Source organism: Lepidochelys olivacea, assembly GCF_965140295.1.
Source record: "Lepidochelys olivacea isolate rLepOli2 genome assembly, chromosome: 2".
In the NCBI taxonomy this organism is placed as follows: Eukaryota; Metazoa; Chordata; order Testudines; family Cheloniidae; genus Lepidochelys; species Lepidochelys olivacea.
Genome location: NC_140412.1, coordinates 177,613,469 through 177,637,209, shown reverse-complemented (window position 1 = coordinate 177,637,209; position 23,741 = coordinate 177,613,469). Strand labels below are relative to the sequence as shown.

The following is a 23,741-nucleotide window of genomic DNA, read 5'->3' as shown; positions in this document are numbered from 1 at the left end:
TCTAAGCACAACTGCCACTGTCTGTACTGAAAGATTTCCCTGCACAGGGACAGCAGGACTGAGCTGTAAGAGGAGAATCAAACTTTGAAACCAATTTTCTAAAACACCAATTCCACACGTATATTTTTAAAAATGAGTATTTTAAACTAACAGGGAATCTCCCCCACTCAATAATTTCACGTTTTTGGATGTCTTTTTCAAAACCTCCATGGAACTTGGCCTTTTTTAAAACCTTTTAATACAGTATCCTCCTCCCCATTCCATATATCACTGTTGATTTTTATAAACCAGCTGCATTTAATACTTGAGAATGCCATGATTTTTACTAGTTCAACAAGTTTGTGCTTCTCTTCTTCCCTTACCTATTTCCACGAAGGTAGCACAGAAGGCATTCTTTACTCTGGCTAGCTGCCTGGAAAGGCTCTCACGTTACCCTTAAATGAACATGGTCTTCAATGTCTGCTTTGTGATGCTGAGTACCGTTTTTTGGGTTTTTTTCAAATTAAAAAAAAATCCTTTCATTTATAACACCTAAAATAAATCACATTCACAATATTAAACACCAGCCCTGTGGGATTTTTGCTTCATTCCTAATTTACATGCTAGAAGGTGAGTTTGAGAGCTTAAAAAACAAGTGTCACTAAATTTCAAAAGTCAAATTCAATTATGGAAATGTGAATATTGTTGATCTTAAATTTGCCACTGAAATTCTGTGGTTGCAAAGAAAACATTTTACAAACATTCTAATTTGAAAGGACCATAGTTCTAGTAAGAATGGTGATGCCAGTTCTGAGCATTAATAGTCCACTACTGGAGAGATGCTCTTCATCGCTGCACTGGTGGACAGCCCAAAACTAATATTCACTGTAATGCAGGGATTGGCAACTGTGTTAAACATCAGAAGATCCCAAGTGTTCTGACAGTACTCACTAAATGCCACACAGTTTTAAATATATTTATGTATATGTACATAAACTATTCTCTTAACAAGCCCCAAAGCAGGGGCCAATTCCAGAAAATAAGTTCGGGGAGCAGGAGCCATTGGGGATGGAGAGGGGTGGGTTGGTGTGCTTCTACGAACCACTCCATTTAAGCAAAAAGAAAAGGAGTACTTGTGGCACCTTAGAGACTAACCAATTTATCTGAGCATAAGCTTTCGTGAGCTACAGCTCACTTCATCGGATGCATACTGTATGCATCCGATGAAGTGAGCTGTAGCTCACAAAAGCTTATGCTCAAATGAATTGGTTAGTCTCTAAGGTGCCACAAGTACTCCTTTCCTTTTTGCGAATACAGACTAACACGGCTGTTACTCTGAAACCTCCATTTAAGCAGGTTGCTTGTATAGCAGAGGCTAGTATATGGGTATTGTGGTGCATCTGTACACCCACACATCCAATGCTGGGAGTGACCTTGTGGAATCGGAGCTGCTTCAGAGCTAGGTGGTTTTGTTGCTCCAAGAGCAGAGCCTTTTGAGGGAGCTGTAGGCTAATATCTTCCATCCTCCAACAACACTCAATGATTTCAGGCAAACAAAGAAGCAGGTGTGACAAGCACCAGGATGCTTCTAGTACCACTGTGCCAAACACAGCCTATGTTAAAGGTGAATTATATTAAGGTTAACTTGAAACAAAAAACACTTATACAAATAACCATTGCTCCATTCTCTTTGCTTCTAGACCAAGTTCTTATGTTTGTTTCAGAACTTTCTCAGTTTTTCCTACGACTTTACCTCGCAGGCACACGGAAACATTGTGTTGCTACAGAATCAGCACTGCAAGTCACTTCTGGCTAGGTGCTGAACATATGTGGACAACTGAAACGCCATAGCCAGAAGAAGAAACAATTCTGGTGCTACTCCAAACCAGTGTGCCTCCATAGCTGGAGCTACAACAGGTTGTTCTTGGATAACGCCTGTAATATATACCTTTTGGAAAGTAAATCTACAGAGCTAGGAATGATTCTTGCACACAAATGTATGCAAGCATAGGGAAAAAATCTATAAATAACAAGTCCTTGTACAAGGTAAATGGATTTTATGGGTTACATTTCTTAAAACTGGAAGCTACATTATACAAACAAAATCTCCACAGAACAGGTACCACAGTACAGGATGGCTATCAGCAGTACCAACTTCCTCATGTTGTCTTGATGATGTGTGCAGATCAGAATCTGAAGGGATTGCCTCCAGAGGTAGAGAGTACTTGATTCTCAGGGGCCATTGAGTCCATGCCCCCTCCGCTGAAAGTGTCTAGAAGGTTGTCAAATAGAGCTATTTGTGTTGGTAGCCTCTACAATATGGGCTGAATTTCAGCCATCAAATTCATTTATATAGGCCAACAAAAAGCCATGGTAACCATACATTGTAAGGTAGGCTGGATTTGAACTGGTGATGTAAAGGTGAAAGATTCTATGATGCACACATTTCAAATGGTAGTCATTAAAATCAGCTATATTTAGACTTCATTCCCAGTTTGAAATGATCACTAATAATTTTCTACAGTGTCACAAGTGTACACATCACTTTATTGAAAAAAAAACAAACTAACATAGAATAGAGGTCCCTGACTTGAGAAGGATACAATCCTCAGGCCTTGGTCTGCAATGAATTTCAGTGGTGTGTATAGTCATTTCCTTGTGGAGTCCCAGTGAAGTCACTAACTTCAATGAAATACCATGCATGAATAATTATAAGTGCAGTCATAATTCATGGCAGGATAAGTCTCTAAGGACTCAATCTGGCAGGGGGTTGAGAAACTTAACCTCCTGTGGACTTTAACAGGAAGTTTAGGGTGCTCAGCCCCTTGAAGAATGAACTCAGCACCTTGCAAAATAAGATGCTAACTCCTTTTGGCATATAAAGTATCCTAAGGACATAAACTTAAACAGCACAACATTTTTCTTTAAACCATTTTATCTTTTAATCAATATCACCAAGCAACAACTCAGAGCCCAGTTCTCTCCTCAGGTACATGGGTAGAACTCCTATTGGACTTCAATGGACATATGAGGGCAGAATTGAGGCCTAAATTTGTATTGTTACTTCGACATAGTACAGGAGGTTCACTTAGACCACAGAATGTGCAACAAATAGCTTGTTAACACTTAGGCTTGAGAAATTTAGAGAAGAGGGGCTCCAGAAGCCTGCTCTCAGTAGTTACAAAGACAGAAAGACACACACACACACACACACACACACACACACACACACACACGGAGAGATATAGACAGGCCCTTGCTTAGATTTTTGTTTGGTCTCCCTTGAGGAAAGTTCTGAATTGAACTCAATTCGTGCTCCAAGACTACAAGAAACGACATGTCTTTGTTTTGGGGGTGGGGGAGAGGGAAGGTGGACTACTCTAAGTAGGGTAGGAGTGTGTTAGAATGTGGTAGTGGAAGATGTTCTTTGTTTTGCATGATAAACACATAACTTTCGTTTCCAACAGTTTATACTACCTTAATTTGGGGATGAACTTTCAATTCATAATGTAACTTTATTGTTAAAAAAATTATGCTAAGACTGTAAATTTCAGTTCTCTTTGAAGCAAGACTTAACACGAGTGGAAGCATTGTGCTGAAAAAAGAGAGAGAAAGAAAGAAAAAAGAAAAAAGTCCGTCACAGTCCAGTACCTCACAGGCCACTGCAACAGGTTTGACGGCAGCCTCTATAGAGTTGGCTTGCTTCCGGTTCACTGAATGTGAATACCACAGTTAATATCTGCTCACTTGACTAATACTGCTGACTACAGCACAAAGAACACAGGAATTTTGTCCAAGAAGCCACGGGCTCAGAGACTCCGAATGTGCACTATATTTAAAGACTGCATTCTTTTCAGCTGATAACAGAATGAGATTTTAGATATTTCAAACAGCATAAATATAGCAATGTGGTTATTCCAATCTATTTATATATTTAAGCTATAATATGTTACATAAAAGTAATGAATCACTGATGGGAAATTTTCCCATTATCTTTTGTGTGAATACTTTCCTTACTTATGCTTTCTTTTCATATTTCCAGCTTTTTATAGTCAGAATCTGGCCAAATGATGTCATTATACTCATGTAAACCTGGAGTAACTCAAATTCAAGTCTATATTATGCAGAGACAAAGATCTTTGTCCTATTATTCAAAGATAAATCACACACATGCATATGAAAGCACCCAAAGTTATTTCTTCATTTCTGCAGAACAATATTGTGTACAGGATATATGAGCTACTATTCCAATTGCCACTTATTTTGTTTCCACTGTACCTCAAGTGAAGCCTGAGAATTTACATAAATATTGTAACTAACTGCCCTGCTGGGATAAGGCAGCCAAGTGACACTGATGTCCAATGGTAAGATTCTAAGTTGCCATCTTCATAAGAGATGCTGATGAACATAAAAAGAGTTCCTATTGTAAAAGTTAATTCATTTTGACATCTTGTGTTATTAAATCCATTCCATGTATGAATCAAAGTGAGGGTCTATGCCCAGCAACTCTTGGGTTTAATCCAGAGAGGGTTTGCAGAGAAAGATCATATCCTATGATTCCTTACTGATGTGGAAGGGTTTTCCCTTATTTCCCCCACTTTACATTCCCTGAAAGCACTGCTACAAACTCATTGTCACTGCAGAGTCCATCAGTGCTGCTCCTCTACACAGCAAATATGTCACTGTTCAATGCACCCCACCTCCCTCCAAGGGCGGTGATTGCTGTAGCATTAGCATTTCCAGCCCAACATGTGGGAGAAAGGAAGTAAAAACAAACCCACATGGCATTTTAGGTCTTCCATTAGGCCAATAGACAGGCCCTAGAAAGTTTCTAGTACAGCTGGTTGAATTTTTAATATTGAAAACATTTTTGACAGAAAATGGCACTTTTTCAAAATAACCCTTTTTGTTTTTAAATGAAAATGCCACTGGAAAAGGGGAGCAAAAGAAAAAGTGGGAGGGAGATAAGGGAGACTAAGGAGGTGAAATAAAACAAACAAAAAAATCTAAACTGAAAAATTTTCCACTTTATGTTTATTTTCAAGATTTATTTTTTTTAGTGGGGTAATTTCTATTTTTAAAAACTACATATGTATTGAAACTTTGAGCCAAATTCTCTTGGTTTTCCTGGTGTATATCCCCTTTCCTTCACCCCCGCCCTGAAGTCATTGTGGTTGCAGCAGAAGAACAGCGATCCTTTGTTTTTTTAAGTTCACCTGCTCCTGTTGTTTATTCCCTTCTAAAGTCATAATCCTCTGACATCACAATCAACTGCTGTGGAGAAGATTATGATGTGACAAACAAAGGCTGATCGAGAGCAGGAGAAGCAAGGATGAGGAATCAGCAGCATAGGCAAATGAACACTGAGAACCAAATTTAGTCTGGTTCAATCACGGACAACTCTACTGACTTGACTTCAATGCAGTTGTACCCACTTACATTGGAATGCATTTGGCCTCAAAACCCCACTTAATCTAAAATTTGTTTCCTAAAATAATCAAACTTTTAAATAAGACTGTCCTTTTTCAATGGTTTCCATATATATGTTATCCAGTTCAGCCAGGGCATATATTTGAGAGGGTTAAAAGCTGACTACAGAATTAAGTATGCAGAATTGTTTTAAATAGCGATATTTAGAAGTAGTTACCTACTTCAGCACAGGGGGAGCACTATCATGAATGTGGGCACTAAAATAATATAATTTTCTTCTGCAACTATCTCTCATAATTAAGAAAATGGGAAGCCAAAACCCCTAGAAACCTTTTCTCCAGAAAATACATGCTACCATACATAGACAGAATAGTTTGCTTTTCCAAACTCTCGGCTACTCTTTAAAGACATGGTCTACTTTTAAACCTGTTTTGCAGGTGTGTTTGCAAATGAGGATTTATGATCTGTAATTTTCAGGGTCCATATTACTAAACAAGTAACTTTAGCTAAACAAAACATTGTTCACTATTCCAAATGATGCAACACTGCATACTGAAGCAGGAGACCACAACTCTAGTCTAGATTCAGGCTTCCTCTCCCCCAGTTTGTAAAAGTCCAGGCACTGGAAAAACTATCTACTGAGGCCCCAGGTGTAGGACACAGACCTTTTTACTCTACATCACAGCTGCCAGGCAACTGACATCAAATGACCACTGATTTGCTGTTCCGTTAATCAACAAAATGATGTACAAGCAGTACGTACACATTAGCCTTTGTATCCAACAAACTTTGTCTGGTTCCTGCTTCCTTTCTCTCCTAGGCAGCCCACATTTTCTTCTAACCTTATCTCCTAATCTATGACTTAAATCAGCCTCTGTACCAGATGACTGAGGGGTAGTTAATGCAACACTGATTTTTTGAAGAGCAACTAGCTAAAGATAAAAAAAAAAAATTGCTATTAGTTTTTGCAAGTACATCACCAGCAGGAAGCCTTCCAAACTATCATTGGGACCGCTGGATGACTGAGGTGCTAAAGAAGCACTCAAGGAAGACAAGGCGGTTGAGGAGAAGCTATATGAATTCTTTGCTTTGGTCTGCATTCCAGAGGATAAGGTGGAGCTTTCCACAACCGAGCTATTCTTTTTAGGTGACAAATCTGAGGAACTCTCCAAGATTGGAGGTGTCAGTAGAGGAGGTTTCGGAACAAACTGGTAAATTAAACACGAATAAGTGATCAGGATCAGATGGACCCAAGTTTTGAAGGAACTCAAATATGAAATTGCAGAACTATTAACTGTCTCTGTACCAGATGACTGGGGATATGTAAAGCTGGTTTTAAAAAGAGGCTCCAGAGGTGATCCTGGAAATTACAGTTAGTGAGCCTAACTTTAGTACCAGGCAAATTGGTTGAAACTATAATAAAGAACAAAATTATCAGGCTCATACATATGTCAGGAAAAAGTCAACATGGCTTTTGTAAAGGGAAATCATGCCTCACCAATCTACTATAATTCTTTGAGTCAACAAACATGTGGACAAGGGTGATGGAGTCAATATATTGTACTTGGACTTTCAGAAAGGCTTTGACAAGGCCCCTTACCAAAGGCTCTTAAGCAAAGTAAGCTGTCATGGATAAGAGGAAAGATCTTCTCATGCATCAGTAACTTGTTACAAGATAGGAAACAAAGGATAGGAATAATTGGTCAGTTTTCACCATGGAGAGAGGTAAATAGCAGGGTCCCACAAGGATCTGTCCTGGGACCAGTGCTGTTCAATATATTCATAAATGATCTGGAAAAGGCAGGAAAGAGTGAGGTGGCACATTTTCAGATAACACAAAATTAGTCAAGATAGTTAAGTCAAAAGATGACTGTGAAGAGTTACAAAGGGATCTTTCTAAACTGGTGACTAGATGACAAAATGGAAGGTGACATTTAATGTTGATAATACAAAGTAATGTACACTGGAAAACATAATCCCAACTATACATACAAAATATGGGGTCTAAATTAGCTGTCATCACTCAAGAAAGAGATCTTGGAGTCATTGTGGATAGTTCTCTCAAAACATCTGCTCAGTGTGCAGAGGCAGCCAAAAAAACCTAACAGAATATTAGGAACCATTAGGAAAGGGATAGATAATAAAACAGAAAATATCACAATGCCACTATATGAATCCGTGGTATGATCACACTTTGAATACTGTGTGCAGTTCTGGTTGGCCCAGCTCAAAAAAGATATCTTAGAATTTGAAAAGGTTCAGAGAAGGCAAGGAAAAAAATTAAGGGTATGAAAATCCCTTAATCCCTATATGAAGAGAGTTTTAAAAGACTGGGACTGTACGGCTTAGAAAAGAGACGACTTGCGGGGGATATAATAGAGCTCTATAAAATCTTGACTGCTGTGGAAAAAGTGAATAGGGAAGTGTTATTTACCTCTTCACATAACACAAGAACTAGAGGTCAACTGAAAAAATTAATAGACAACAGATTTAAAATAAACATAAGGGAGTTCTTCTTCACCCAACACAGTCAACCTGTGGAATTCATTACCAGGGGATGTTGTGAAGCCCAAAGGTATAACTATTCAAAAAATAATTAGATAAATTCATGGAGGTAGGTCCATCAATAGCTATTGGCCAAGACAGAAAGGGACACAACCCTGTGCTCTGCGTGTCCCTAAGCCACTGATTGCTAGAAGCTAGGACTGGACATCAAGGAATGGATCACTCAAAATTGTTCTGTTCATTCCCTCTGAAACATCAAGCACTGGCCATTATCAGAAGACAGGATACTGGGCTAGATGGACCATTGGTCGGACCCAGTATGGCCGTTCTGATGTTCTTGCTCCAAGCTTCCATTTCCCATCTCCTCTGCCTTCTCTTGGCACCACCTGACCTACACCTTCGTTCCCAGCAGCCCCAAGCCCAACTTCAAGTTTCCCTCTAACAGCTGTCCAAGGTTACTGGCTTCTGATGATGACGAGACACAGTGCCTCCCCACTTCCAGAAGCAGGCTTCTTTAGCTGCCTCCTACATAACACAAGCATTGTGCCTGCTTACAGCTAAATGTTTCCCTGGATGGCTCTGAATGTCTCCGATACCAACGTCCATTCGCTTTCCTCAAAGGCCCATGTGCAACTCAGCTTTCATCCCTCAATGGCTCTTGGCTGTCCCAGGAAATCTGTTCCAAGCCACAGAGCAGTTAAATCTTGTCCCACTAGCAACATTGGCTAGACAGGTGTGATTTCCATTCCTGCTGTGGAAGGGTCAAATAACACTGCACCAAGCTGAGAAGCCACCTGCCAAGGCACTGGTCTAAAGGTAAGACACTAGACATTGTAATTACTACAGGGGAAAGGAGCTTGGGAACTCAAGTATAAAGGAAAAAATAAAATAGTAAAGAAAGAGACAGAGAAAACCCAGATTTCTTTTCACCCTCGTGTGGCAAGAGACTCTTGCTTTACAGAAAATATATTATGAGTCCAATCCTCCAAGCCCCGCAAATGTAGAACTGCCATTGAATTAAATGAACCAAATTCACAGACAATGTGTAAGACTTGTATAAGTTCAAATGTTTCTCAATGACCGGTCCGTGGTCTGGTGTCGGTCCCTGAGCTCTCCCTAACACAGATTAGGAAGGCAGCAGGCCAGTCCCTGGTATCAAAAAGGCTGAGAAACTGCTCTGAACTATTAGAGCATCTGGGCCTAACTTTCCTCTGCCTTCGGTCTAGTGTAGTCATTAGTGTTTGTGAAAATTAGGCTTAAAATGACACCATGCTGATTTGCATGCATTTTATGCTCCCTCTGTTCAGATGTAAATGACTATGCAAGGCACCAGAGAATCAGGTTCTCTTATTTGAACTTGGTCCCATCCTGTAAACATTCACACAAATGCTTAACTTGGAGCACATGAGTAGTCTCACAGAAGTCATTGAATCTACTTACCTGCGCAAATTTAAGTGTGTGTGTACATGTTTGCAGGATTGCAGCCTTAGACTTTGTTAACTCAGATACTAATAGATTTATACCCACTTCCCAATGTGTAATTTAGAATAAGGGTCGGGAGTCTATGTTTTGGTGTCACTTATGTGTTGAGGAGTTGGAAGATGATGACACTAATTTGCACCTTGCCTCCTTTTGTTTGCTTGTCTTGTGACACTCCTCTCTGACCCCTCAGCACATAAGTTACAACATTGTAGGTATTCCTTCAGTCTAACCTAGACTCACTCCCTTACACAGACCCAGTGGCCCAAATCCAGGGTTGATGTGTAAGGAAGCTATGTAGATTATACACGGATAAGAGGTGAAGTCTAAACTGGTAGCGTATTACATATGAAGACAGAAAGAGTGTACAATTCCAGTGCCTTAAAATTCTACCTGCCCTCCAGGGAATTTTCTACCCTGCACAGTGAATTCCATTAAACAACACTAGCTTCCTTGTAAAATAAAAGATACCCTCATCCTGCACAGGAAGTGAAAAGCTCCCCAGCTGAAAATTACACTACTTTACACTTACTTTGTCTTTGACAACAAGACTATCATAGTTCCCCTGATCAGTGTTGGCAATTTTTTTGTTTGTTTGTCTGTTTGTTACACTGAAAACAATGCCAGCCAGTCTGACTACCACCAAAGCTACTTTATTGCATGGTTACAATTTGGTTCTCAGAAAAAATAATTCCCTTTCACAAGGGCCAGGGTAGCATGCTGATAGTGACACATTATATTTAAATAACTGTGGTTTCCAGCATGGTTTCAAATGTTTTAAGGACATGGCCATCCATTAATTGGCTTGTGACTGGCGGGAGAAGGTGGAATTATAGAAGGATGTTTCAGTAAATGGAAAAGGCAAGAAACCACAGTTAATCAAAGAGTGATTTGTCACTGTAGAAATCCAGTTAATAAACTGAGGAAAGAGCCAAACAAACAGAAAAATCACAGAATCCCTGTTTTCTTTTGGTCTGTTTTAATTTTCGAGTGCTTAAGTTACAAGATAATTTAACTTGTTACTTCAACAGAAGATAATACAACTGCATTAATAGAAGTCACCTAGATTCATGCTTTGAATTTGAAAAGTAAGACACATGTAGTTTCTACTAACACTGTTTATGTGCTGCTGTTGAGGGAAAGTGTGTTACGCTTCTTCCTGCTAAGCTACAAACTGAAGAAATTCTAGGAAAACTGAAGCAGTTCTAACAAACAGGTTTCAGTAACACAAAGTGACACATTTCAGTATATATTCATAAGGGTTGGGGGGTTATTACTGGGCTGTAATTGCAGTTGTTCTAACACCTAATAAGCCACGGTTGGGAAAACAAAGGCAGGTTAATTTGTGATTTCCTCTCCTCATTCAGAGGCAAATTAAGTGTCAAACAGCTAATACAGAACATATTTCATTTTATGAGATTTTAATTTAATTCTGCACCATATTGTTGATGCCTTAATGTAGGGTGGTTTATCTAAGAAGAAGAGCAATTTATAAACCTCTTTCAATGGAATCTTTAATGATAGGATACGATAGCATAATTATAGCAGTGCCTGTTAGTCCTACTATACATATGAATCTGTCAGCAATTCTACCATGAACATAAACCCCTATTTTAGGGGTTTATAACTCAGTTATAAAATTTTGCTCCAGGGTGAAATTTGGGATACAAGATTTCTGCCCATGAGTAATTAAAAAAAAATCCTAATATCTCATATACATATCTTTAATGGTGGAACTATGCAAGAATCCTTTACACCCTAAAAGTTTACTGATATTGACTTTTTTTTGTTTTGCCTGTCACTCAAAAAAGATATTTTAGGCCCAGATGCCATCATGTGCACAAGACCTTTTTGAAATGTTCTGTATTTTTCCTCTATTTGTTCTATTGATACCTAATTATAGTAAGACTCCGCATTCTTTAGGTATAGATCTCAACCAGCTTTGCAAAGTTGAGAAACCATCATTAACCCCAGTTTTACATATGGGGAAAATATGGAGCAGAGAAGCTGAGTGACTCACACAGAGAGAGTCAGTGGCAGAGAAGTGAAAAAACCCTTGGTTTCCTGACTCCTGTTGTATGCCCTATCCGCAGTCTCCCAGAAACTGAAATAACTTTAAATCCGTTTTTTTTAAAAGGATGCCATGACAACTATCCAAATAATGTCTCCAAAAGAATGATTAATCCTTTCTAAGCCAAAATCCAATGTTCCTAAAGATGGATTTACACCAGAGACATAGCTGTTGGTGTCTATCATGTTTATACAGTACTGTGAATTTTTGAAAACTCTACAACCTATGAAAATGCCTACGAAAAAGCTGTTATAGTCTGAAAGTTTCCTTTGTACAATTACCTAATGACATATTGACATTTAATTACACTGATCATATTTGGTCCATTACATACTGGGTATGTTATACCCTATTGTTTCAGCAATGGCATAAACAAACAGAAGGGAAGAATCTGCTTAAGTTTATGCAAAAATAAATAAACAATAACAAAGAAATTTTAATTTTAAAGTTAAAGGCTGAAACTATGACATGCATCTCAAACAACTGCCTGCAGCCCATGATCTCATGCTAAAATCCTATTGTTTCTTATGAGCTATGCAGTTGTGGGAGACGTCCAAGGTGCTGCAGGAAGTATTGGTGTTGGTTATTCAATAAGTGGCACTCTTCCTTCTGAGTCAGTTCCGATTCCACTGACCCAACGTGGTATGAAGAGGGTGTATTGTTGCATTTCAGATGAGACATTAAACTGAAATATTGACCATTTATGGTTCTTAAAGAATTTGTGACGCTTTTGTCACAATAGGTTTTTAACCCCAACTCCTCTTCATATTCCAAATTGAGTAACCACATTCTGCTTACCTAAAATTTGCCTCTGCTCTGTTGTTAAGCACTGGTAAAATACTGTTGTGATACACCCAAGAGACTAATGCATTTCAGCAACAGGAAAGTGATCCCTAATAGGGCTCATCCTTGAAATCTCTGCCTAGGCAAACTACAGGCCCAGAATCTGTATATTAGTTTATATAAGTTTGCAGTAATATAGTATATATTATATAAGTATAAGTATATTATATAAGTTTGCAGAGCAATTTGGTATCCTTTGGAATGAGAGATGCTATTAAATACCAGGTATTATTAAATAACAGTAACGGTGACAATCTTGCTCTTGTTGAAGCCAAGGGCATAATTTCCCTTGACTTCGAAGAGAGCAGGATCATGCCCTAAGCCTCCAACCAGAGGCTGACTTTAGAAACCCTGTGAAGGACTCTAAAGAGCTTACATCAGAATCTAGCTTCATATGCATTGCAAAACCTAGAATGAAAGGGGTGAATCTGTATGTTGCTTCCACCTTAATTCAAAATGTCCCTGTTTTTGAACAGTAGGTTTAAATCAAAATCTTTATTTTAATGTATTTTATTGCATGGTTGATTACGGTGTAAATACTTACTGATGTATCAGTGAAACTCTAAGGAATAAATCACAAGTTTCTGTGCTCTCTCTTTCATTCTGTAAATACCCACTTTTCCTTTAATGCCTAAGGAAGACTGCAACACAGATTTATTACTTCCCTCCAGGCAAATTTGCTCTGAAATTAAAATTCAGTAATAGGAGACTAATCCAAAAAAACTGTTGGTAAAATATTGCGTGTGTACTTGGGCATGTAGTTAGGATTGTTAATATCAATTAATTCTGCTCACAGAGGAGGACTTGTTTTAAAACAACTTCATTTTTCTTCTGTATATATGTAATTACACAGCTGTAACTAATAGCCATGGAGATGCAATCTGCCATCTAAACAACTAGCATTATTCTTCAAAGTATTACTTTTGCATTTCTTCTTTTATTTTCTCAACAAGAGAGGTGATTATTAGATATAATTAAATGTATATATCAAGACTTTTAGCACAGGAGTAAGCCTTCCTTATGGCTCCATTTTTTTATGGTATATGGCAGTTTTCTGAACATTACAACTAAAGATCATTGCTTTATTTTGCAAATCTGATACTCCTCTCTACATATAGAATAAGATAATGGTTATTTCCACAGGGTTCCTCCTCTCCCCTCTTCTTCTAATGCACGTTATCACTGGCATTCTTTTCTTTTATCTTTGTGTAAACCATGTGCTCTATTACATTTGCCATTTTGTTTGGGTGACATTCCCATCAATCACCTGACTGCTTGTGCACACACACAACAGGGGCTATGAAAATTCCCCCAAAATTTCATTATGCTTCATGGCAGTCACTAGGAAAAAGCTTTGACGTTACAGGAAATTTTAGCTATGAAGAATCCCAAGCCTAATCCAGAGAAAGTACACATTTTGTTTAGCAGTATTTTATAGGGCTCTATGCTTTTTAATTTAGTATTTATAGAATGACAGCACACAGAATAAACATCAGCAAAATATATAGGTGACATTTGCCAGCTACCTATTATAACAGGCATTCCTAAGGCACCAGCCTGGTTCTGCTTCAGTGAATCCACGAACAGATAAACTCGACGCATTCCAAACGTAAATCTTGCTCTCCAGCTTGAAAAGGAAAGCTGCAAAGCTTTCCAGGCACAGAGTTTTAAGTACCATAAGGATTCCAATATTTGTCTCTTGTTGTAGGCTCCATAATATAACAATCTGGAAAATAATACTTACACATGCAGTGGAGGAATGGGAGATGGTTCATAATGGTAACGTCCCTCGTGATGTCTTGCATCAATTGGCACAGGAGGGTGGAATGCTGGAAAAAGGTGAGGTGGATCTGAAAAACAAATAAGGTTTCCAAATATGAATATATCATGCAGCTAATTTTTAATATTAATTACACATCTCAAATTATGTGCCAACTCTTGTACGCTGTACGGTCAACTTCTTCTTTCTCAATACAATGCCGGTGTAACTGAACAAACTTTGCCCCATAAAATTTGCATAGATGAGCGTGAATATTCATTTATTAATTTTCATATACTCTTTTTTCTATCTTAAATGGCAAATTACATGAAAAAGCCTTTAATAAATAATTACAGTGCACACATGTGAAGTGTCAGATCAAAAGGATTGCTGAACCTTTTGTAAGCATCCCTGGTTCTATTTTTTTTCATATTAAAACAAATAAAAATTTTATTGAAAGAAAGACCTAAAAATAGAGTACAAATAGCTTGTAGTAAAAAAGATACAGTGGAATGTACAACTAAAACAGCAGGCATACAAAGTACAATCTGGAGTAAATTACAATTAAGTTAGAAGGAAAACGTGATTGGGAAAGGCTGCATTGGAGGAGACGCTGTGCTGCAGCGCACCGAAGGGAAGCGTCAGGAATTATGTGCTTCAGGGTGTGGGGATTCATTTCCTCAGCCTTGAAAAGGATGCAGCATATTCTTTGCATGCAGCTGGTCACCTCTGCTGGCAGGCATGTAAAGAGGAGGGGAGAAATGGCTTTGGTTACTCCCCACCCTATTTCTGGCAAGTTGTTCCTGGGAGGGCCAACTCTGAAGCTGCCACTGCAATTCCTATTACTTCCAGACAGCCCTTATATCCATTACACAAGAGGGGACAGTTCCTCACAGTCTCGTCCCCAACCCACCACTACACAGGTTGCGTACAGGTCAGAACAATCTAGCTCTCATTTTTCCACATAATTCTCGAGTTAAAGCTCTCTGCCATTTTGGATGCTCTAGTTTTAATATACTATAGATCTCTATCAACATTTTCATACCTTTGCAACTGTCTAATGTAAAGAACGTTATTTAATGCATCATTACAATTCTGAATGGAGGAGACAATGTTCAAGCAGCAACATAACAACTGAAAAGCCCATTGTCTCCTGGGGGGTGAAACCTACCTATCCAGACCAATTATTTTATGTTTATGTGATCCTAAAACCAGATGAGAATGGATGTTATGTAATGTCATGGTTTTACTAAAAAGGATTCTAAAAAGAGAAAATTCTTATTTATGATCAGTCGGAAAAACCAAGCTAGAGAGACCTTTTTCAGTCTTGCTATGACTCTTAGGGTAGATTCTATGTGTATTTTCTTCCTTCTGCATCCAGCTAAATGTAATCCCCACCTTAGGTTACGTTATCTCTGAAAACAATTGCATCAAGCCAGGTGAGGTTCCAAAAAAAGGGGGAGGAATTGGATTTTGCCTCTGTTTTTTCTCAAAAATTTGAATGTTTGAGATCTCCAACCAGCTGCAGTTGGTAGAAAAGGAGGAGTGTAAGAGATAATGGAGTGGGGGGAGGTGGGGAATTCACACAAGTTCTGAGGAAATATTTCCAATTTTTCATGACAATTTTGAAACATTTGAAATTTCCTGTCCAGCCCCCGTGCCAACTATTTGTTAAGTATCAACTACAATGCACTTAGTTACAGTGCATTTCTGCCACTTACTGACTTGGGGCCCGATCCTGTTTGAAAAGTGATTGTGGCTTCCTAACATGAGCAGGGAAACCCTAGTCATGGTAGCCCTAATTCTAGCCCTCCTTTACTAACTGGACATAAATACCTACACTCTTGCAATTTGATCCCCTCCTACACCTGTGCTGAGCCCTGCTGACTTCTACAGGGCTCACAGTCAATCCCAGGAATTTATACATCCCACAGGAGTATGTGGTTATGGGGGGACCAGAAGATACTTGCTTCCCGAGCATGAAATGCACTTTGCATCGATCACCAGTCCCAGAAGCCACAACACAGCCTGAAACCAGGGGGAAATGTTTGAAGGAGCAGGAGCAGCACAGAGAGATGTCTACATAGCGTGGGATCCTGTTGTAGGCTGTGCTCCCCGCCCCATAGCCTATTATTTGCAATAATGTAAGCCGAGTAGGGGTCCTACTCCTGCTGTACATTACTTTCCTCCAAGACATATTAGCCACTGTCAACAAACATCTCTCTCCCCACTGCCTCTCTCACAGTAGTAACTGTGAGGAAAACAAGGGACAGGGGAGGTTTGTCCCAAGGCGCTGGATTCTGATCCCCGTAGGCATGTCAAATAGCATCATACCCCACCTCACACAAGGTGAACAAGCCTGTGCAAGATGCACAGCTTACTTTCCATCCCTGCCGAGCCAGGCTGAAACTCCACTCTGGAGCGCAGTTCCCCTATTTACCTCTTTAAACACAGTTTAGCCATGTACAGGATTAGCCCTAAAGTTAAATGTGATCTTCTATAATTTTCTGTCTCAGGACTGGAATATTGAATATTAAATTACCTATAGCCCAGACCTATCTTAACTGTACAGATGAAGAAAGTAGGATTTAATGTGTTTGTGTTATACAGTCATTTCATTAACCTCTGTCATCTTGCACTGACATTTAATGAGGCAGAAATCTCAAAGAATACATTTCTGAGTCCTTTAATATTAAGTTTCTCTGTGTGTCCTGGCTGCATTTCGTTTGTGGTTTTTGTCTTGGAAAGAGAAGTATTCCATCACTGCACAGAGAACTGTTGAAGTCAACCCCGCATGGCTAGAACAGACCTGAATATCTAGCATCTGCCATAATTATCCATCTCACAGTTTATTATTTACACATGAACAATACAGCTGGTGAGCATCATAACTCAAGCGTATGTGTAATAAGTTACTGCACTGTAGCCATCTCCTGTTGCAACCCTTGGAAAAATACCTCATGATGACTTTTCCAAAGTCAGGCTAAAACTGCTGAAGCAGAATAAAGTGCCACTAAACCTGGCTACCTCCTATTTATCATACAATTTCCTGACTGATGGTTCCACAAACCAGCTGCTAAGTGCTGTGTACTCTACTGTCAGCAAACTAACATGCTAAATGGGAGACAGGGAGAATAATGTGCAGAACTAGTGGAATCAGTTTTACTGAGGGAATTCAAAATCTACTATGTGCGGATAATTTCTTGATGCAGAGGTAAGTAGTAAATGCTACATGCTGTGGGTCCAAAAGTGTTCTACTTTGAACAGCTTTGAATATTTATATGAAAATATGCTCACATCAAACAGATATTTGAAAGAGCTCCTATCATCCAAGGTTCTACTTAGAATGCACTTCAAACCCTATAAATATGTAATTGTTTGACATGTATTTAAATTGAAATATACAGTAAAAAGTTTGCATAGCTGTAACACATATTGTATTCCTACTGGTCATTCTGACCTCACACAATAATTGTTTCAGCAGAGATACTGCCAGACCATCACAGGACAAATTCCTCCACATTCATTTATGCTAACTAGTATGTTATTCTAAGAGTAGTCCCATTGGAATGAATGGGACTACGTGTACAGGAATGTACTGCTCTTTGTCTGTGTGGTAGAATCTGGTCACAACTGATCTGTAGCTGTTGCTAGCAGAGGTCTTGGCTACCTACAAACCCTGTAGCCACAAAGACCCTTAATAAAAGGATCTGGCAATTGCTCTAAAACAGTGGTTCTTAACCTGGGGTGTGAGATGCCCTTTCTAGGAGTGCGAGACATGCCAGATTTTTTTAGAAAGTAAATCATCAAAAACACAAATTAAGCACAGGCACGTAAGTACAACTACTTTGTTTAATCAAACTTACGTATTTATTAACATTATACATTTTTTAATATTACTGTAATATACAAACAAAAAATATATCTAGGTTTAAAGAACTGACCTACTTCTACAATTTTTGATAAGGGGTGCGAGAACATATTTTGAGAACCAAAGGGCTGCAGGCTGCAGTAAAGGTTAAGAACCACTGCTCTAAAAATATGACATTTATGAGCTTGCTATTTAACATGCATAAAACAAAACTATCAGCAGGAATTATACTATAATGAATCAACAACATCTTCTAACAAACTTTGCCCTTCATGTCGTATTTCAGAAATTATTCGTAAAAAAATTCTATATCTTGGAAGATTTGGCTGAAATGAAGGCAAGGGTAGCCCATGACAAGGCTTTAAAATGTTCTTCATTAACTCAGGCCCAGATCCTGCAATCAGATCTGTGCAGCCAGAGACTTGTATCTGCGCAGAGGCCGGCTAAAGTCAATGGGCTACATATGGGCATAAGCATCTATCTGTATGGATTCAACTGCCCAATCAGGGCCTTAGGCCCAATTCATCAAAGCCCTTGAGCACATGATTCAGTCCCATTGACTTCAATGAGATGTAAACATATGGCTAAGTGCTGAAATGGATGAACTTGGGGGGGAGGGATAGCTCAGTGGTTTGAGCATTGGCCTGCTTAAACCCAGGGTTGTGAGTTCAATCCTTGAGGGGGCCATTTAGGGATCTGGGGCAAAAATTGGGGACTGGTCCTGCTTTGAGCAGGGGGTTTTGGACTAGATGACCTCCTGAGGTCCCTTCCAACCCTGATATTCTATGACTTACACATATTTCAGCTTGTTTTGTTGAATAGGGGCCTTAGCAGTCTTCCTTTCCAATACCACAAGCAAAAATATCTTTAAGGTCCACCTCTGCTTGAGAACATTAGGAGGTCTTTAAAAAAAATGTAGAGCACAGGTAAGTAAGTTGTATAAGAGTAGAAATGTAGCACTGGTAAACACTTTAAGCTCCACACAATTTTGTAGATGTCATCTCTGAGATTTTTCAAGAAAATATGTCGGTTTTTTTAATTTTTATATGTATAAATTATGTATTCCCTTCTTACAAATACATCTTCAGGTACAGTGAAAAGGACCAACCCTCACAAATAATAATCAATCTCACACTCCACCAGGTAAACACCTAGGAGAGGAGAAGGGACTTTCACTGTTCCCTAAAGCTCAGTAACCTATGCCTCCGCTGAAAGAACAAGAGAAATGAATAAAGGGAACTGGGGAAAATTATCAAAATTTGCATGTTTGATAAAGAAAGAATAATAATTAAGATCTAAAGAGATCTAAGAGTTACCAATGATCTGCTAATAGATGCAGCAGAAGGTTGCATGACTCTAGCAGACCAAGAGGTATTATGTAATACTGAGTCAGTAGCAGAAAGTACAACAAGAGAAAGTGAAAGAACCATTATCCAGATCCAACACACTCTGAAGTCAATGGGAATCTTTCCATCAATTTCTTGATCTTTGGAACAGGGCTTCTACAGTTAGAAATCACTTGGATCTGGCAAGTTAAATTTTTGGTAGTAAGGCTGATCACACAGACAACACCATTTACTATCCCATTTTGCTCAAGCACGGTGAGATTCTTGCCAAACCCTCTAGGCTTTTGAAAAGATAGGCTTCAACTTTTAGTGAGTTGAGAAACTATTTGTTATGGTATAAGGTTTGAATCAACTCAAGTGGCTAAGTGCAGCTCCACTCTCCGCAGCTGCATTATGAGAGAGTGGCACACAAAATATGCAATTCAGTGCACGTTTTCAGTATGTGTAACATTTTAGTGGTTTATCATTAGATAAATCTGTTCACAAAATTCTACAAGAGAACACTAAGTCAAGTTTAGAACTTTACTCAAAATACAATTAGGCTTGGAAGGATAAGATTTTTTTTTTAAAAATCGGTAAATGTCAATTTCACTGCACCCAAACAAACTTACAAAAAATATTTCGATCATTAATCTAAATTTACAGATGGACAAACTAAGACAAATGCTGCTTGAGAAATTATTAGAATTTGATTTAAGGCTATTTATTTTGAATATTTTTATGCGTGATGTTGGGACATTTCATATATTACATATTATAATGCTTTAACTTTTGAATCTCAATGTCTACTGTCATTAACTAATTATTAACTGACCCCTAGTTGTTTGACTTCCCCATAATTTTGTACAACTGTGAAAATTTAAATAGATAAAAAATGTAAAATGCTTAAAATTAAACATTGATATTATTAATTGAAATTATAAAAAAAAAGAAAAATCCAATTCTGCCTAACCTAACTATAACATATTGGGGGTGAAATCCTGGCCTCATTGAAGTCAGTTAGAGTTTTGCTTTTGACTTCAATGGAACCAGGTGCTCAGAACACTCTGCACATCCAAAATAATTGACTTCTATGATAATAAATAATTTACCTATATAAAACACTGTTACCCAAAATGTACTAAAAACACCACTATGCAAAATATAGCAATTTCTTAATGTCTTTTTCAGTACACTGCATTGTGAACAGTTTTGCCAGCAGATTTCTATATTTCCCTTGGTGCATAGCTGATCATCCAATGGGAATTTTCTAATATTTTGATTCGCATAGTCCTATAGGACATTACTATTTCTTCATATATGTTTGCTTCAATTTATCTTCCCTTGATGGTGTTGTCTGGTTTTATGGTAACAGTCATGGTACTTTTTGGAATGGAAAGTTCTGCTGCACTGGTAACTGCATATTTTTCAACTGGCTAATTTTTAAACAAAATTAGTTTCCAAGAGGGCCCATTAATTTCCCTTTCAAAATGTGTATATGAGTTTTTCTGCTCCCCATTTGTTTCAAGGGGTCTTCTCATCAAAAGAGAACTATAACTAAGACCCCCAATCCTGCAAATCCTCATGCTTAACTTCATGAACTGTGAGTAGTCCCACAGCCTTGATTGTAAATGGGACCACTCAAAGTGAATTAAGTTAACGATGTGCGTAAGTCTTTTCAGGATTGGAATCTAACTGACTGACTAAGAGGGGAACCAAGAAAACTGTCTGTACACAAAATATTGTCAAATTCACAAAGTAAATAAACTGAAAAAGCAGAGGTGGAGTTTTTTCTCTTCTATTTACTAAGTTCTTTCAGTTACAGTAATATTAGGTTTTATTTGTAACTACAGTAGGTACAAAACTCAGGGAAAAAAAGTGACTTTCAGGTTGATCATGACACTTTTATATTTTATGTTCATTAATGTACTTCAATCATTACAATTCCATCTCCAGCTTCAACCTGAGTTTTCAGAGCTCATTTCTCTATATTAAAAACACCACAAACCTCAGAAAGTGGAATATTGCTCCACTTTTTGATTGTTGTTGCTGATGAAAAAGATTCCCACCTTGGAAAAGAAATAAGAATCCAGGGCATCTTACACACCTGTCATTCATTTACCTCCTCTGTGTTTGTAAACCCAAACACCTTGTGGGAACATGCTGTATCATTTTTAGTGGTTCCACAATAATAATCATCATCCCACCAAACATTTGGAAGAGGAGCTGTTATCTCTGATCAAGAAGAAAAGTGGCTGGAAATGATTTAATCAACTGGCACTGGAAGATCTTTAATATGCCAGATTTGCTGCAGGTATTGGCTAAACAGCTATTGGATTGATTTCAGCTGGAACACTATCATTCTTCCCAATCACTGCAATACTACTATCAGAGGAAAACTGCAGCAAGATTGTCTTCTGGAATACTAAACTTTTTAAAGTCTATTTGATTGCATCCGTCTGGTGCTCAGAACACTCTGCACATCCAAAATAATTGATTTATATGATAATAAATAATTTACATATTTAAAACACTGTTAATCCAAGAATCTCTGAACACTTTGCAAACACAAATTAGGCCCTATGATAATCCAGTGATTGGATCATGACTTATTAGTTGTATGAGGTCAGATGCATCAGTACAGTAAGGTTGCTTTGTGCTGCACTGGCAATATAAAAAAGCCATAATAACATCTTAGTTGGCCATTGGTTATGGCTGTTTTGCATGGGTAGAGCAGTGCAGTGTAGGGACATATCATTATTATGTACATTTTACATGTTGGAAGACTGAAGCACTGAAAAGGTAAGAGTTGCACAGGGGCACATTGCAGGTCAGGGGGGCAAAGTTGGGAATAGAATTATTGTATCCCAAATCTCAGTGTCATGCTGTGACCACTAGACGACACTGCCTCCCTTTCTTATATAAATTGGTGTTTAAAAAGCCATTAAATGTAACAACAGTTGTATATAGTCAGTGTCTGCACTCCAAGCACACTAGAAGAGAACCCAACGAGACATCTTGGCCACAAAGTACGTTATTTGGAAAGAACATCACCTCTTATAATGCAGCTGGCTCTTGGTATGCCACAACTCATCTTTTTTCGTAACCTCTGGATCCATGCAGTGCTTCTTAACAAACTTAATAATGTGGTCTCCGCAAGAAAATGACAAATTGTGCTCTGCCAGGGAACTGACAAAAGACATCCCTGCCTCCGTTACCTCAAATGTACTCTCTTCAGTGAAAAAACAATTTATCTTTTCCCTTGCAACGTGCTTTCTATTCTGCCATTGTCCCGCTAACTTCTTGTGTCCCTACCATCAATACATCTACCACAGCTAAAAATCATACCCAAAAGGATTTTTTTTTAAAAAAAGTGTCCATATTTAACTTTCAACAATCCAGTCAAATGCTTTAATCTAGATGCTCTGGAATGCTGCTTGTCTTTTGATTCCATCTGTATGTGCCTGATGACATCTTCTGTATTCTCAACCTCCCTGCTGAGAATCTGGCACAAACAAACAAAAAGAAAACACATGCACGGAAAGTTATTAAAAGCAGGTTAACCCAAACATATAGGAGTCTGCAGCTGTGAATGATGAACTACAAACTGTGTGTTAAAAGAAAATAAATAAAACTGAATTAAAAAAATAAATCAATCCTGACCCAAACTGAAGATGATTAAGAGTGAAATCATACAGGAAGGCCCTGACTACGCTGCTGCAGCACAATGTTTACACACAGTTCTCCGCAGCTGGGTGCTAACACATCTTCCCTGCCCAGGGCAGACAGGGAACTGCCAAACAACAATTTTGTCAAACAGTTTATAGGCTGGTTCATTCCCATCTACAATGGCCAGGAAGACTGTGTTAGCACTGACAAGACGCATGTATAAACATGGTGCTTGCAAATGTGACTATGCTGCAAGTGTAGACAAAGACAAGGAAAGAGAACAGTCTGGAAGCCAAAAATCAGTGTACTCATGGAAAGATACAGATTATAAATACATTTTTAAAATGTCAGATGTCCTTGTACATAGTGTGGATCTGCCTATGGAGGTCAGTTTGGAGCAACTAATAAACTTCAACACATTTAAAAGGATTACAAAGTATTAAGCCTGGCCACAAAAAGTTAGTCAATCATATGATGCAAATTGCTAGTGTGTTTCTCTCCTATGTAGCAAAGTCAAGTTTGAAAGCAAGTCCAGAGGTCAAATCCTAATCTGATGTAAATCAGCGTAGCACCAGAGATGTCAATGAGTCTACATCGATTTACAGCAGCTGATGATCTGGTGGAGGTCTCTTATTTCATTGGCCAACACAGGCTGGAAGAGTTATATAAATTACATTCAGAGTCTTTGGTAAGTAAATTGTATAACGATAGAAATTAGAGATGGAAAAGACTTATTAGGTCATTGAGCTTTTACTTTTAAAGATAAAAACAACTCAGCTTCTACAGAAGAATATTCCACAATCTGACAAG

At 38.4% G+C, this 23,741-nt stretch overlaps 1 protein-coding gene across 8 annotated transcripts in view; it reads right to left on the bottom strand.

Annotated features, from left to right (window-relative positions):
* Window positions 1-23,741, bottom strand: part of GLI3 (GLI family zinc finger 3) — a 247,000-nt gene that overhangs the window by 97,948 nt on the left and 125,311 nt on the right. For all 8 annotated transcript variants that reach the window (XM_084620886.1, XM_084620885.1, XM_084620884.1 and 5 more), the window contains one exon: window positions 14,052-14,157. In XM_084620886.1, the coding sequence (XP_084477012.1) occupies window positions 14,052-14,157 (106 nt within the window). The remainder of the gene's footprint in view (window positions 1-14,051; window positions 14,158-23,741) is intronic.